The sequence below is a fragment of the Electrona antarctica genome (assembly GCF_951216825.1).
Source record: "Electrona antarctica genome assembly, chromosome: 17".
Classification (NCBI taxonomy): domain Eukaryota; kingdom Metazoa; phylum Chordata; class Actinopteri; order Myctophiformes; family Myctophidae; genus Electrona; species Electrona antarctica.
In genome coordinates this window covers 4,700,893-4,718,258 of record NC_136798.1, presented here as the reverse complement: position 1 = coordinate 4,718,258, position 17,366 = coordinate 4,700,893, and the positions used below count along the sequence as shown (strand labels likewise).

General features: G+C 45.8%; 1 protein-coding gene across 1 annotated transcript in view; it reads right to left on the bottom strand.

The window, feature by feature from the left end:
- Positions 1 to 2,206: 2,206 nt before the first annotated feature.
- Positions 2,207 to 17,366, bottom strand: part of LOC306940574 (afadin-like) — a 175,843-nt gene continuing 160,683 nt past the window's right edge. The window contains 5 exon segments of the mRNA XM_079525671.1: positions 2,207 to 4,542; positions 5,395 to 5,479; positions 9,496 to 9,914; positions 9,916 to 10,112; positions 13,525 to 13,659. Of these exon segments, the coding sequence (XP_079381797.1) occupies positions 4,398 to 4,542; positions 5,395 to 5,479; positions 9,496 to 9,914; positions 9,916 to 10,112; positions 13,525 to 13,659 (981 nt within the window). The 3' untranslated portion in view covers positions 2,207 to 4,397.

Genomic DNA, 17,366 nt, shown 5'->3' with positions numbered 1-17,366 from the left:
AGGGTAAGTGATATTGTTTTGGTTAAAACGTTAAATCACTACAATTTGGCATTTAGCAGACGCTCTTAATCCAGAGCGATTTACATAAAGCAAGAACAAAAAGCATGGCAATATATCACATACATAAAAAGTAGTTGTACAGACAGCTTGAACTTCACTAACTGTCCACTTAAACTCCAAACGTCTTACAGGCTTCAAGTTACTTGAAAACATGAATGTAGAATATTGTGTGTGTGTGCGCGCCTCAGCTATGTGTGTGTGAAATTTGGAACAGCGCCACAGCGTATTGACACCCACGTTGTGGCCAGAAATGTCGGCTAAGGGGGAAATGCATCTATTATGCAGCAGGTCCTGTCAACGTCGTATGGACGTCATATGGACGTCTTTTTGCAACGTATCCTGGTCGTATCCTGAGTTTGACTGTCAGGTCGTATCGAACTTCGAAGACGTTGTATGGACGTCGTATGGACGTCTGGCTGGGACGGCGACTAGGACGTCTTGGTGGTTTACAGAGGTCTGTGTGTGACGTCGTATGGACGTCCTGTGAGAAGTTAACGGCTGCCTGCAGGCCCCAGGCCAACGACTTTACTGCCCCTAGTGGTAGTAAAAATAGCTTTACAAAATTAAAATTAAGTTAAATCATTTAAAAGAAAAGAAAAAGCCCATTATATTATATTATATATATTCTGATAGTAATCAGACTCTGTGTTTGTTCAGTAACAGGGGTCTGTCTCAATTTCTTTAATAAACAGAAACATTTCAGCCAATCAGGAGAATGTATCAGGTCGACAATCCAATTTTTGTCTGCTCATTTCTTACAATTCCACTTGTTTAATCTGTATCCTGGTTGGATAAAATTGGTATCCCGACCTAAAAATGCATTTTCTGTTTATAAAAAGTTGGAGTAACATGGAGACTCCCGTTACTGAACAAGCACACTATAGCAATGAGTACTATCACAATAGAGCCTTTGAACACTTATTTTAACCAAAGAAAATCACTTGCCCTACCTTTAAATATCAGTTGCATTAGTTCCTCAGAAGTGAACCCCCCCTATGAGTGAACCCCATAAACTGCTTGGATGACTATTGACTTATTCTAAAATAGATAGTTGACTAGTATTTTACTCAACAGCACCCCATTGTGGCTGACACGAGGACCTGTAGTGCCAATGCAACTGATATTAAAATACAATAGATGGATGTTCAATGTTAGATTATTAAGTGGAAACTATAGTAAAATACGCACATCACTTTGTGGAGGTGCTGGGTTCAAAAAGTGACATATGAAAAGAGAAGGGAACCCGCACACTCATATGCTCCAAAAGAGCATATGAGTTTGACAGAGTTTGAACAGATGAAGAGCCTTGGCTCGAAACGTCGTCAATAAATTTAACTTTTGGAGCATATGAGTGGGCGGGTTCTCTTTTCAGATTATTAAGTGCCCATCATTCCTCAAGTTATTGTTCAACCCTATAATAGCGTTTTGAGAACTTTGGTCAGTCATTAAAACACCCATTGGTATTCTCATCCAATTAGAAAGGACCGTAGCTCCGTAGCTCAGGCGGTATAAAGTTCTCGCCTTTCCACAGGGGTGCATACTTAGTTTAGACTAGTCATTGGTTAGGTTTAGGTGTGCTGCCCCATGGGAGGTTAGGTTTAGGGTGAGGGTTTGAGATAGGTTGTAGTTGTAGGACTAATGACTGGTCTAACCAATGACTAGTCTAAACCAAATACTGTCTAAACTAAGTACTGCACCCCTTTCCACCGCAAGGTTCGATTGCAGGCACGGCCAACTCGGCGTATGACGAGGAGCACGGCCTGTAGTCGTGCGGTAAGTAAGTACCTGGGAGCTGACCGTATAGGTGTTGCGCTCCACCTCAGCAATCCATCTCTCAGGGATCTAGTGCTTTGAAACGGGGATAGACTCCTGAACTGCACCCTGGCTGATACAGACAATAAGGCCCTTTTTGAAACTAGCTCCTATCCACTCGCCCTACACACTTCCACTTGGTTTGAGCATAGATATATAAATAACCGAGACGCAATGCAAGTGGATGGGAGGGGGATTCCGGTGCCGTCTCTATTATTTATATATCTATGCTCAAACCGAGTGGAAGTGTGTAGAGCGAGTGGCGAGGAGCTAGTTTCAAAAAGGGGGTAAGCCTCTCTCTGACTGACTTAGAAAAGACCACAGTTCCAGCCTGCACTGTTGAAAAATCTGTGTTTATTAATGATTTACAAAAGGCTAAACATGGAACCATTTCATTGATTCAGTTTATTTTGAAACCTAGAAAGGAGGCTGTGGGGGTAAGTGGGGACATATGAATGTTCTGTAGTGTTGATTCGCGCTCACACACACACACACACACACACACACACACACACACACACACACACACACACACACACACACACACACACACACACACACACACACACACACACACACACACACACACACACACACACACACACACACACACAAGCTAAACATCCTTAAAAGCAGTAAACAGGATCTTATGTCTATAAACACTGTTGCTTATGGATGCAGAATCAGTTAACAGTCTCCGTTCCGCTTTCTCAACAAAATCATATTTACACACACACACACACAAAGTCACTCAACAGAATGGCAGAAAATCTGTACATTTCAAATGTATTTCTTTGCTATGGTGGGAAGGTCCAAGGATTGATCTGGTGGTTACGTTTTAAATGGAAGTTGTTTAATAAAATACAGTTTACCATAGAACAAGAGCTCCCAAAATGTCCATGTCTCATCATAACGAACAGATCACTGGTAGAGAGTTAAAAACTAAATTGTGCAAGATATATATATATTTTTTACACAACGTTTTAAATAAATACCTGTGATGCAAAACAAGGACTTGTTTCTTTTTTTTTTCTTAATTAATTATTATTTTTCAGAGATGACGTTTCTATTCCCTTGCTTTATTATGGCAAAGGATGTAGTGTACTACGATCAGTCACAGATTATTTTTCCACACAGCTCTGCAAAAATGACTTTCAAATTTCAAACAAAGAAAAAATCCAATAGTAAAAAATAAAGTATCTTCAGAGCGAGTAGGGATGGAAGAAACATTTAAAACTATACCTGGTGAAACAGGGAGAACGGATGAAGGAAGGGAGGGGAGTTCGGTTTGTCAACGTCTCCCTGTTTTAGTGACGCTGTAGGAAAACGCCCCACTGGAACAGAACAACTGTTTTTACCTGGTGATCGGTGACACTCAGTGTTATTAGTGCAGCTTGTTTGTTGCCACATTATTTCAGATCAGTTTCATGTTGAGTGGCACAGATTTTACGTGAGCGTGTCGACTTTGTACAGTAGTAAGGAGAAGAGTTCTGGCATCTGATATTTACAGTCTTCTTGTGCACTTTTTTTAAAGAACCTCCTATATATATAAGACCCAGTGAATTCTAGTGTAGTGTAGTAGAACATAAGAGGAAAGCCCATAGAACCTTCCAAGAGTGAATCGGAAACAAAGAAAAAATAAGCAATATTTAAGAAAAAACACATGCTCACCACTCGGTACGGAATGAAATCACACAGTGTATGGCAAAAATGTTCACTCGCCGAGTATCAGAATTAATACAAAAAAGAAAGAAAGAAAGAAAAAAAGATTGGTCTCAATTCTCAATCCTGGGCAATTTATTTCTTCAAGAAATTAAAAGTGAGAAAGTATGTAATGCAGAAAAACAGCATAAAATAACATAAAATTGTTAATATTACAGTCAGCTATTTAAAAAATTTTAAAACAAAAAAAACAAAACAAAAAAATGGGTTTTAATCCCTAACCCAAGAACCACTTTACAAACAAAAATATATCCCCCTTCGTCATAGTGATTTCGCAAAGTTTTCTATAATTAAAACATTTTTACAGTGATTTACCATAATATATCTTTGATAGATTTTAATGAAATAAAAAAAGAGATGTATGCCAGAAATGTCTCGCCTATTGCAACGATACAACTACGTCGTACATGAATGGTCCAATTAAAAAAAAAAACGAGATGGAGCAAGAGAGAATGGGCTAAAAACAATGGAGAGGAGAGGAGACGCTGGTGTGAAGTAACCTGACTCCGCCAGATGGGGCAGCAGAGAGTAGGTGTGAAGGGGGTGAGGGCAAACATCTCTCTCTCCCCTTTCATCTGCCAGGTAGGAACCAGAACCAAGGTTGTCCCACAAACATCTAAAGACCATTCTCTTTTGTTCCAATGAGGAACAAGGCAGAAGAAGTCTTGAGATGGTTGTGGGGGAAGCGAGGCGGAGTTGGCTGGGTGGACCAGGGATGTTTGGTGCCAGGGAAAGGGGTAGTTCTCTCAGGGTGGAGTCGTTGCAGGGGGGGTGGTGAGACTAAGGCGGTGTTCTGAAGTCTACTACTTTGTGTTAAGTTCATTCTCCAGCTCCATGAGCTTGCGGGAGGCCTTGACCTTGTTGGACACCTCCTTCCCCTGGGAGAAGAGACGCTGGCGTTCCTTAAACGTGAGGCTCTCGCCGGGGACTGAGTTTTCCTGCTCCTGGCTGCTTGGGAGGAGGAGGAGGAGGAGGTAGGAAGGGAAGGAACGTTGGATGAGAGGACTACTCATGGAAATTACACACACACAAACACACGACACTTGGACATCCATCACTCATATAACGTAAGACTCACCCATAACGTTTCTCAAACTCGAAGTAACACAAACTAATTTCCAATTTCCGAGAGTAGATTTTCCCCCGTGTGTGGTTCCAATCATGCACATTTGGATAATTAAACATCATCATAAAGTCACCAGAAATACAAGAGAGTGATTTTATACCATGGCAACAGAGAATACTTGAGATGATACTCATTTCTAGTAGTGGTAAACGTCCTTTCCTGATCTTAAAGGCTGCCTTAGGGCCGATTCATACTCCTATTTTAGAGCCGAATAAAAGTCGGTTCGGTGCTGTAGAGCCTACAATGTGACGTCATTTGAGGTTCGGGGGGGGGGGGGGGGGGCGGGTACCGTCCTAAAGTCGGCTCTTCGGTGCTACTGAAAAATTCTGACGAGCCGAAATCATTCCGGCACTACAGCGCCGAAACAGCGATAAAATAGGAGTATGAATCGGCCCTTACAGTAGCGTGATAGAATTTATACTTAAGACTGTTGTAACAGAGTCAAATGAACAACACATTCTTCTACCAGTTTGGTCAACATATATGAATAATTGTTTTCATGCATGTACATATATCTTCTGAAATCAGCAATGAGTCACCCCAAAAAAATATCATGCCCGATTGTGTCAATATCATATCGCCCCATCCCATCCCCAGAGGAAACTGGGTCGTACAGAATTAGCCTTCAAGTCACAGCATAATAATTAGGCAGAGAGAGAGAGAGGGCAGCTCACCCTTTCGTCCACTTGTCTCGCGGGTCCTTGTAGACCTCCCCTGATCCTACAACTCCTGCTGTGTTTCCAGTGTATGAGTTAAATCCTGTCCACGTGTTGGAGGAGCCAAGGTACACGCAGGAGACAAAGAGCAAAACATTAATGAGCAACGAGCGCCCGATGCCAGTGACACAGACGGCTAAGAATATCTGGCGGACAAGCTGCTGGGTTCTGAATCTGCAGTAATCCTACTGTACAACTGCAGCGTTGGGATGTGGTCCCACTACTAGAAATGTGCCATTTGATAACTATAGTTGTAGGAGGGTGTGTGTGTGTAGCTAGGATGCACAATGCATGACCCTAGAAGAAAAGTCAAATCAAAGAACCATCAGCCATGGGGTTCTAAAATTAAAAAAAAGGGTTTTGTTTGAGATGATGTTGGTGTACAATCTTCTACCCAGCAGTTTGTCCCGTTTACGTTCTGTATAATATCTATCACCAGGTTTTTCCCACAGACCAGATCAAGCAGGAGTGCTAGAGAAGCGTTAGGCAGAGTGAAAGAGAGTGCTAGGGCTGTCACTACACCGGAGCGACAGGCAGAGAGATAAAAAGACATAATGTTAGAAAGTTCAAGCGTTTCAAAGCCGGTATGAAGTAGCAGCATGGTCTGTGGTAGTGTTGTTGTCGGGGCTCTGGGGTCGAAGGTCATCCATAAGGTCATTATTAGTTCCAGTGCTGAGAGAGACCCCAGAACGACATGCTATTTTATTATTATTTATGTTTTGTACATCACAAAGGAACCCGATTTTAAATTAAAGTTGCCTGTCAAGAGGGCACTGCATATAGAGCAGAACTAGACCGTCCAATCAGAGCAGACGGTATCGTGAGAAACGTCTGATGCTGACGGACTGAGGGGAAGTACTGGACTCATAGATGACCTCGACCTTATGACCCCCCGCTTGAAGAAAATGTTAATTGGTGGTCTCGGGGCGTCCACCGTGTCTTTTCCTCAGCCTAAAGACCCACCGTACCAAACCCTCCAAGGGCTTTAAAGACCAGGCCTGTCAGTCAGTCAGCACTAAAACCAGACCAGACTGGCTCAGGGTCAGAGCGGGAGACCAGTAAGTATACGGCCTGGTGCATGTGATGGTGTGAACCATAGGACAGTCCAGGGTTATGCTATCAATCCTCAATGTCTGCCCTACTGGTCGTCTTCCAAGAGACACAACCAGAGTCCAAATGCATGCAGATTTGTGTAATGTTGTTTTTTTTTCTTCCCTTCTTTGTACTAGTTTTGGAGGGACTGGAGAGGGGTAGGGTTTGGTGGAATTCAGACACGAGACACAGTGACTCAGTCCAGTGTGTGTGTGTGTGTGTGTGTGTGTGTGTGTGTGAACCAAGACGGATTGATTCTGCTGGCAGCGTCTAGGATTTCGGAAAAGCAAACAGTCTTCTTATGGCTTTTCTTTTTTTGGTTTGTAAGTGTAGTTTGGGACGAGCCCAAGGTAGGGTCCCGCTCGAGATGAAACCACACAAACATAAACTGGGCGAGAAGAAAGTAACCCTTAGAGGAACCGCCGTCCTTTAGGGGCAGATGTAAAGCTTAGACCACTGGCTACGGCGCGCCATGGACATTCTTCACATTTCACTAAAACGTTAGCCAAAGGTCTTATTGGGTTAAAGCCCGTGGATACATTTTAATCTCATTATGTCTCATCACTTGCAAATCAATCTCGGCTACTTATAAAATGTGGGGCGGATGTTCATGCGGTAAATGGAGGGGAACGAACGAGCAGACTTGTTGGCATTGCCATATCCTAGTCTGGCCGGCCAACAGAATCATCCGTCTGGAACGCACTGGAAGGTCATTGGCCAGGGAAGGCAGAGGCTCAGGTGCTGATTGGGTGACCCTGAGCCCCTGCAATGCCCTGTGGGAATTGTAGGATGTTTAGTGAAGCTGGTGCATTAGACAGCATCACAGCTAGAGCCAGACAGACAGACAGACGGCATCTGATAAGACATTCAAACCAGCCAAAATGTAGACAGACAGACAGACAAGACAGACAGACAGACAGACAGACAGGCAAGGCTGGAGAAGAAGGAACACTTGGCAAACAGTGGGATAGGTTGACATAGAACAACGACATGAAATACTAATGAAAGGAAGAGAATATAAGCTGGGGAGCATCGTGGTCAAAGCAAAGCGCAGGCAGTAAAAAGCAATGGACTTTCCAGCGGATTATTTGGGAGTGAGCTCCTGAGCAGCCATAGTGCAGTGGAGTGGAGTGGAGTGTGTGCCTCTGTGTGGTACTGAGATACCAGAGACAGAATGCCAGAGTGAGACGTGCACCGTTGTTTAGTCAGGTAGGTGTTTTCTCTGGGAGAAGGGTGGGTGTGGGTGGGGTGGGGTAGGAGGGAGGGGGGGTGTGTGGGGGGGAGGGGTGGGTTAGTGGGGGTGGTGTTCCTTAAAATTGAGGAACCCAACACAAGGATTCCAATAAGGTCCAGGTAGTGCAGTTATTGTTGATTTGCACTGGTTTGAAAAAGGTGTGCGTTTGTGTATGTGAAGGCATTCCATGCAGGGAGCCATTCCCTGGGACTTAGGAATTGGTTCATTGAAGACTGTGTTGCATTTCGGGCACCGCTCAGTCTGTGGCTATTCAGAGGACTTTGGGTTTCTTCTGGTTCAAGTGAAAGAGGTCTAAGATCTGATTCATGTCAACAGGACTCTGGGGCTTATTAGAAATTGCATTATAAAAATGTATTCAAGTCTAAGTTATGCTGATGAAAAGTAAAGTTTACCTAGTACTTGTATCTTGACATGAGAATGTCTGAGAATACTTAAAGCAAAGAAAACAGCCAATCTAAATAAGTTAGATTTACTTTGAGGCACATTGCACTTGATCCCGTAAGAAATCCTGCACACCAGGGCCTTTTGACTTTAAATAGGTGATGCTATCACTGCATAAAATATGGCCTAGACCTCAAGACGTTACAGTCCTGGTTTTCTTTGGCCTTTCCAGTAAAATGCTATGTAGTCCTACTGCCAGGAGGGGTCACTGTGTGATTTAGGAAAAAATATGTTTTGTACAAATGAACCACAGAAGTTAATCTAACAAGTCCACAAGTGGAACCAGGGCAAGTTAATCTAACAAGTCCACAAGTGGAACCAGGGCAAGTTAATCTAACAACTCCACAAGTGGACCCATGCAGGGCAAGTCTTCTGAACAACCAAAGACAGAGCAGAAAACGCCTCACTCAACAGATCTGTTCTCAGTGGGTGTGTCTGCACTCGAGATGTGTGTGCCTAATGCGTGTAGAAATGAGCGTTGATCCTTGATTGGCTGAGTGGGGGGTGATTGATGGGTGTGTAAAGCCAATGGCGTGTCTTCTTCCAGAAGGCCAACGCTGCTAAAAGCCAACGAGAGGGGGCGGGGCATGATGACACCGCAGAAGCAACCAACCAATCAACCGGACACACACAGAGCAAGGCGAGAGAGAGTGACAACACCAACAGTACTATGATTGGCTCTCTGATGAGGTCTCTATCGGTTGCTAGTGAACAGCGGCGAGGGGGGAGGGGGGGGGGCAGGTAGGTTTGTTGATTATCAATTGCTTTTACTGTCCGCCAGTCGTGACTGATTGCACTGATTGGAGGAAGGTGAGGAGGGAAACTCACTCGGGGAGGACAGGGGGAGAAGAGAGTCCGAAAAAAAAACATGAATGAAATACAAAACAAAACAAACAAACAAAAAAAAACAGAAATGGAATCTGATTCAACTCGAGGAGAGGGAGTGAAAAATTTTCCACACATAAAAAAACAAGAGAGACAAAACGGATGGAAGTTGTCGAATTTACGACTTGGATTGGCTAGCTACGGAACGAAGCGGGTGAATTTGGACAAACACAAAGAGAAGAAATAAGGCTACAACGGGGGGGCAGAATGCCTCTCTACTGTGAAGAATAGATCAAAAGGGAACAAATTAACACCAAATTAACACTAAAACCAAAGAAGGCGTGACGATAGTGAAGTGAAAAAAAACAAAACATGAGTGAATGAGAGGGGAGGTATGGAGGGCATCGTAGGGGAGCCTGTCTCCTCTCTCCTCTCTCTGGTTCTACCTTTGTAGCCGGCCGAGGGCATGTAGCAGGGTTTGGCGGGAGGGGGAGGGGCGTGGCCTGTACTGTTGGCGTTGTTGCCCGGCGGCTGGAATGAGGCCGACAGGAAGATGCCGTCAGACATGGGGCGGGGCTTGCGCGCTGTGGGCGGCGGCGGCCGGCGCTTGACGTTATTGGGCATGGCGGCCTCGGGGAGGTCGCCGTACGACTTCCGGGTGGCCGACGCCTTTGCCTGACCTGAGAGGCCGCCGCCGCTGCCCGCTCTGGCGGTGGTGGGCTCCTCCCCTTCCTCCTGCTCCTCGTCCTCCTCCTCCTCCTCCTCGCCCGTGTAGGAGACGAACTTGGCCGTGTAGAGCGTGTCGGGCGAGGCGACCTGCGCTTTGAGGTAGGAGGAGGTGTTTCTCTGCGGTGGGGGCGGGGGGGGTGTTAGTGGACAGGGGGGGTGGTGCAGGGTGGTTGGGGGTGGGCGTCGGTGAGGGGGGCTGGTAGTCCCGGGGCAGGGGCGGCCGGTACAGACCGGCGGCTGGCTCGTCGGGGGTCAGCAACTTCCTCTCGGCCTCGTCGTGTTGGTGGCGGCGCGCGGCCTCCAGGCGCGTGTAGTACTCCTGTTCCTGTCTTCTCTACGGGGGAGGGGAGAACCTGTTAGTGCGACTCCGCCGTCATTGACCCCTCCCTCACACCACGGTGAGGGGGCTGACCTTCACTGGCTACATCAGCTAGAGGATGACCCCTCCCTCACACCACGGTAAGGGGGCTGACCTTCACATTGACCCCTCCCTCACACCACGGTAAGGGGGCTGACCTTCACTGACCTCCTCCCTCACACCACGGTAAGGGGGCTGACCTTCACTGGCTACATCAGCTAGAGGATGCTACAGTAACCGAGTACCTCTCTAGTCTACAGGGAGTTGCCCCTTCCTAATGTCTACCGTATACTACACCATGTTCCACCCTTTCCCTCAGCACAAGTTTCTGCGGAAGTGTACAGTGTATTATGTCTCAATGTAAATGCCAGAGAAAGGCTATATTATGCTTGCATTCATGTGTATTCGCCTGTGCACCTCTCTCTGTGTGTATGTGCGTGCGTGCGTGCGCGTGTGTGTGTGTGTGTGTGTAAGAGAACACCCAGAAGCAAGCTGGTGGGGATCTTAGGGACCGCCGAATGGGTCTTTGTTTCACAACCAATCCCCCACTCTGCTGTGAAGTGGTTTGGCAGCTCTGAGGTCTGCCTACATTCACATCGTATGGTCTCGGGCCATAGAGGCTCCACGCACGCATGCAGGGCTAGACGGGCGGTATTTCTTTGGCTCCACACACACACTCTGGGTTCTGGGAGGCCTGCCTCTCTGGGTTCTGGGAGGCCTGCCTCTCTGGGTTTTGGGGGTCCTGGAGACCAGCCAGCCGGTCCCCCAGACAGAGTGGAGAGAAAGACTGCTGCATGGGCTGGCCTGGAGTCTGGATTGACCTAAGGTAGGTGGGGTTAGTTTAGTATGTGGGACTGGGGGTTGGGTGGGTGTTTGATGATGATGATGTAAGGGTTGGCTGAGGACGGAGTCAGATTCTCCCTGTGTGTGTGTATGTGTGTGTGTATGTGTGTGCGTATTCTGGTATGAACTTAATAATGAAAGCGGAAGGGATGGCGGGGGGAGGGTGGGCGGGCGGCATTCCCAAATATAATCGGAAGCAATGCCGAAATGGAATGGTTGGAACAAAATAAATCAACGAATAAAGATGAAACTAGAACTGCTTCCCCACAAAACAAACACAAAAACGTAAAGGATTCCACGCAAAAAAAAAAAATCAACAGAACTGATCTCATTGACTGCCACTGACGGTAAAAACAACAATAAGGGCATCAACGACAGCACCACGACAATGGGAGTCCCATGCTTCTGTTCTGGGAGAGATGGGGCGGGACAGGAGACCACATAATGCAACAGTACAGTCACATCGAGGGGAGGGAGGGAGGGGGACACAGGATGAACACATGCAATTTGGACATTAAAATTATACACACAAATCATTGTCAACATTGTCATCATCATCTTGGTTATTTACCATGATCGCTTTTGTTTTTTTTATTAAGTTTCTAAAAGGAATGCACCATCTTCAATGGGCATGCACTGTCCATTGAAGTATACTGGGAATCCCATGAACCCAGAAATGGTGATTAATGTAAACTTTTATGATATAAATGATATCTATAGGCCTAATGGATGGAATTCAGCTTGGTTGCTAAGAGTTGCACGTTGAGCAATTTGAGGAATTAGCATAATGTGTGACCATACCATTAACTTCCTATATAAGGCAAAACATTCTAAATTTCATCATTCTTTAACAGTGTAAAGCGAAACTAGCTCACTGAAACCATTTCCTCTCCATCACTACCTGGCTTCAACTTCACTACAAATACAAGACATGGAGCTGTGTTCACAACATCTGACAATATCATTAATCATTTTTAAACCCTATTTATATACTTCGTTGTACGATCTATAGCCGATCTACAGTACAAGCTCATAGCACTTCATAATGTAGCGTTTTAAATCTGCTATTTATGCAGAATGTTTGATGAGAGTTTGCTTATTTATGCCCTTATCATGATGACATGCCCAGCATCAGGATGCTAAGGGTTGATGACATGCCCAGCATCAGGATGCTAAGGGTTGATGACATGCCCAGCATCGGGATGATGACATGCCCAGCATCGGGATGCTAAGGGTTGATGACATGCCCAGCATCAGGATGCTAAGGGTTGATGACATGACCAGCATCAGGATGCTAAGGGTTGATGTGGTAAAAAAAAAAACATGTTTAAAATGATGTAAACCTGCGTCTTCTTGGTGGAACCCATTTAGACCCGAGGCCACATCGGTGTCACCTTATAGCATTTAACCACTTTAAACATTATTATTTTAAACTTTAGCTGTTGAAAAATAGCAGATCTACAAACTCATAGCGCGGCACTGAGTGCCGTGCTACTAGCTTGCTTGTAGATCTGCTATTTTTGAAAAGTTGTGAAAATGTGTGCAAATCTTTGAATATATATACAGTATATATATCCCTGGAACAACATATTGTCAGATGGGGGGTCCGCAGCCAAATACAGATAATTCTGGGGGTCCTTGACATGAGAAAGGTTGAGCACCCACTGACATAGAAGCATAGTTGTTTCAGGAAACTGTTAGGATTTAGGAGACTTTTTTTTAAAATGTTGACCTCATGTCTTAAATGGATTAAAGTGATAATGGTAGACCTGCTTCTTCTTGGTGGAGTTTTAACCCATTTTGGGCGGGAACCCCTTTTGGTGTTAGCATCATGTTATGCTTTAGCTATTGAAAAATAGCAGATCTACAAGCTCGTAGCGCGCCACCGAGTGGCGCGCTACGAGCTTGTAGGTCTGATATTTTTAAAACATCGAAGAACGACTGACATAGAAACATCGTTTTTTCAGAAAACTGTCAGGATGTAGAAGACATTTTTAGAATCTGATCTCAGGTCAAAATGGGTTAAGCACCACCCAGTGGTCCGACCAGCTGTGATGACTCACGGCACAAACATCCTGACCCAACGGTCACCGCGGTGACGTCAATGGAACACAACACAGTAGCGAGACGCGGTGTGCTCAATTTAACACATACGTACACGCAGGCGGAGATGGGTGGGCGGACAGTAGCCCAGAGACAGACAGACCACTGGAAATGTAACGAGTCCAAGTAGCTAAACCGTAGCGCTACTAGTCTAGGGGCTAAAAACACTTCATAATATGTTGCTATAGTCCAAACAAACAAACGGCAGCCTCTGGGGCAAAAGAGACACAACACAAGGCATTACTTCACATATGTTCCATTTTGTCTGGAGACAAATCTCAAATAAAGACCCACATCTATATTGGTGATAACATGACAACTACCCCTAGCTTTAGAGGAGTCAAAATCATAATCTTCCCAAGAATATCTTCATCCTTGCCAGACACCGTAAGCAGTCAGTCAGACAGACAGACAGACAGACGAGACAGACAGACAGACATACCTTCTCCTCGGCCTCCCGTCTGGCTCTCTCCTCCTCCCTCCACCTCCTGTCCTCCTCTTGCTTGGCTCTCTCCTCCGCCTCCCGCTTGCGGATCTCCTCCAGCTGCTGTTTGCGTCGTCTCTCCTCGTCCTGCAACTGCAGCCCGACCACGGGGCGTCGGGGCGAGGACAGAGAAAAACCACGGAAGACGTGAACAAACGCATCGCAGACACGGGTTAGTCAGATTAGTCAGCGCTGCATGGAAACTAGGGATGTGCCGATCACGATTTGTTTTTGCTGCTCCCGATTCCGATCATTTCATTTTGAGTATCTGCCGATTCCCGATTCGCTATTTATATTTTTTATAGGATACTTATGCCATATCACAATAGTACAATATCCCAAATCACAGACACTATCCAGTCTAATATCATGATATGGATATAATATCAACATTGATATCGGATCCCGATCCGATTCCGATCATTTGAAAATGATTCGATCGGCCCCGATTTCCGATCACGTTGATCGGATCGGGACAACCCTAATGAAAACACCTCATCCAGAACACTGACCTGCTGGAATGGACACCCAAACCTCAGAGAGATGAGAGACACCTCCCCCCGTTTCCCCACATCGACTCGGCTGCAGACTATAGCTACAGCATATATATACTGAAACTGTTTGCCCTAAAGTTGGGATTTCTCTCACGAGGCTGCTCCCAAGGGGTGGAGCACTGTGCACTGCAAAAACACACGGCGTAGGCAGGCACACGAACACAAATACACGGCATAGGCAGACACAAGAACACACAAAACAAACACACACGACTGGACATGCGGATGGACGGGAGAACAGCAGCAGCGCCAAACAAAACACCACCACGACCCCTCTTCTTTCAGAGGCTTTAAATTAGGTGAACTTGATTTAATTTACGGGACGTGCCGTGACAGTGTAAACCTGGGCAAATGGCTAATGTAACAGCACAGCTGTGCTGAGTAGGGGGGGCCAGATCAAGTGGACCTAACGTTACTGCAAAGCCTTCAGCTGCTGTACTAGGTAATAATCAAGATAATAGCAGGCATATTCTAATTCTAAACACACTGGAAACAAACAGAAACATACTGTGGACTCAATTGTGACTTTGTGCCATGAAGAGGCTAAGCACTGTCACTGGTCAAGCGCTCACACACACCAATGCAGTGAAAGGAAAGATGGATAGATGGATATGAACATGGATAGCATCAAAGGTTTGCCCCATGCAGACGGCGCCAGCAACGGACAAGAAGACGGGACAGGACAGGACACCACATGCACGGTCCAGACGTCAGTTTTTTTGCGATGTCTTGAGCCATGCACCTGCCGTCTCCATTTGCACTCAAAAACTAAACTAAACTATTGTTTTAGGGTCTGTGGAAAAGTACATTTCACACAGGTTAATAACACCAGTTAATTACATTTAAGACAATTAACACCAGTGAATTCAAATGAGTGGATTTTTTTTTCTAGCCCTGTGATTTCATTTAAGACTTCAACACTGACTGTAGTGTATTTAAGATTTATTGTAAGGCCTGGAATTTATATAATTTACATTTGTAGTTTACTTTGAGTGGACAGAGACGGACAGCTCCCACCAGCCAACGAGCATTGAGCATCCCCAGGATGGCCCCGCCCCTCCATTAACGGTTAACTCCTTTATAGGCTAAAATAATGCCATAGTCGTCCCCACACTTCCTGAACCCCCAAAACCCCCCAATGACACAAACCACGACAGTCCAAGATGAAGGTGGAGGAAGGGGTCAGAATGAACGAATAGAAAAACACGGGTGGGTGGGCAGCCCAGACAGGAAACAGGAAGTGACGTGTGGGTGCGTGTGTGTGTGTGTGTGTGGCGGAGGGGCGAAAGGAGGTAAAGGACATGTGGCGTTTTTAAAGAGGAAGAAACGTACCAAGTCTAGAACAGAGATAGCTGGGACAGCACTCTGCTGCTAAAGAGAAGAACAGAACAGGAGAGGAGAGGGAGAGAGAGATACAGAGTGGAAGCGAGGGAGGAGATAAAAGAAAATATGAAAGAGAGGAATGGAGGAAGGAGGGGCAAAGATAGATAGTTGATTAAAAAAAAGGACAGGGAAGGAAGGGGAAGGTTTTAGAGGGTTGTTAGAAAGAAGAAAAATAAAAAATAAAATCGGAAACCAAAACGGAAGCAGGGAAAAAAGAAAATATTGGTGGAAAGCAACAGGAAGTCATATATATGTAGAGAGAGAGAGAGAGAGAGAGCGAGAGAGAGAGCGAGAAGAGATAAAAGTGAAAACATTGCTTGGGGTTTTTCCAGCACTGCCAAAAGGAACATTCCCTCCATCAGTGTGGTTGTGATTAGCGCCATGTGAACGGCCCCGTCGTCCTCAGATGGTGAACGCACCCACGCCCGCATACGTACGTACACACGCATATCAAAACGAGTGGATTCTAGCAGCCCTAGCCCTCTGTCCTTGATGTAAACACAAACACAACCTTTCCTAGGCCTAGACATACGCAATCCTGCTTCCCTGTGTCTCTATACTTCAAGGTCAGGACAACAGACCGTTCACGTTCAGGGCCACGGTATGTTCAAGGTGACGCAAACCTCCTCGACGTCCCCAAAACCAAACTCCGTACGTGGGGGGACAGAGCTTTTGCCTTTGCTGCCCCAACCCTGTGGAATGCCCTCCCTAAGGCACTCAGAGATGCCCCCACCCTCCAAACATTCAAAACCGCCCTCAAGACCCACCTCTTCAATATTGCCTTCCCTAGCTAACCCTTCCCACTGTCTTTCTTTTTAATGTTTTTAGCTTTTAGTGTTTTTCCCTTTTCTAATAAAGTTGTTTTTATTTTGTTGTTACCTCTGTAAAGCCCCCCCCCATGTAAAGCGTCTTTGGGTACTCAGAAAAGCGCTATATAAGTTTGAGATATTATTATTATTATTAAGGTCAGGACAACAGACCGTTCACGTTCAGGGCCACGGTATGCTCAAGGTCAGGACAACAGACCGTTCACGTTCAGGGCCACGGTATGTTCAAGGTCAGGACAACAGACCGTTCACGTTCAGGGCCACGGTATGCTCAAGGTCAGGACAACAGACCGTTCACGTTCAGGGCCACGGTATGTTCAGGACAACAGACCGTTCACTTTCAGGGCCACGGTATGCTCAAGGTCAGGACAACAGACCGTTCACGTTCAGGGCCACGGTATGCTCAAGGTCAGGACAACAGACCGTTCACGTTCAGGGCCACGGTATGCTCAAGGTCAGGGCTGCAGCCGGTTCAGTAATAAGGTTTTATTCAGAAGTGCGGTTTCTTTGTTTGTGCTCAATTTTGCTTCCATTTCACAAAGCCGCACAGAACACAGACCGCAAGTCTGTCTGTATTACAGAGACTGGCTGTCAGGTTGTCCACTGGCCTTGTCGGGACCAGTTAGAGACGTTTAACCCCATATCTAACCTGCTAACCTCATATCAGAATTTGTACCCGAGGGTCCCAAAGTCTTTTGTTCCTGCCTTCTTCCCCAAGGGGATCAATAAAGGTCCGTCTATCTTCACACATTTCAAGTTTCTAAATATGACCATGTGATATATATTCCAAAAAGTCCAAACCATCTGTAAACATATAGACCAGTCTAAGATGACATATATCTGGTTGTAATTTGGCCTAAAGACCACCGTGAACAAATAAATGCATAAACCATCCTATGAAGCAAGCCGCACGAATCTTGGTACGTCAAAAATAGGACCGGGCAACATTTGTGGCCAAGTTGCTCCGCCACGCTCAGCAACATGCACCCAACCACACCACCCAACTAGCCGCCACGCTTCCATCCCTCCAGCCAAT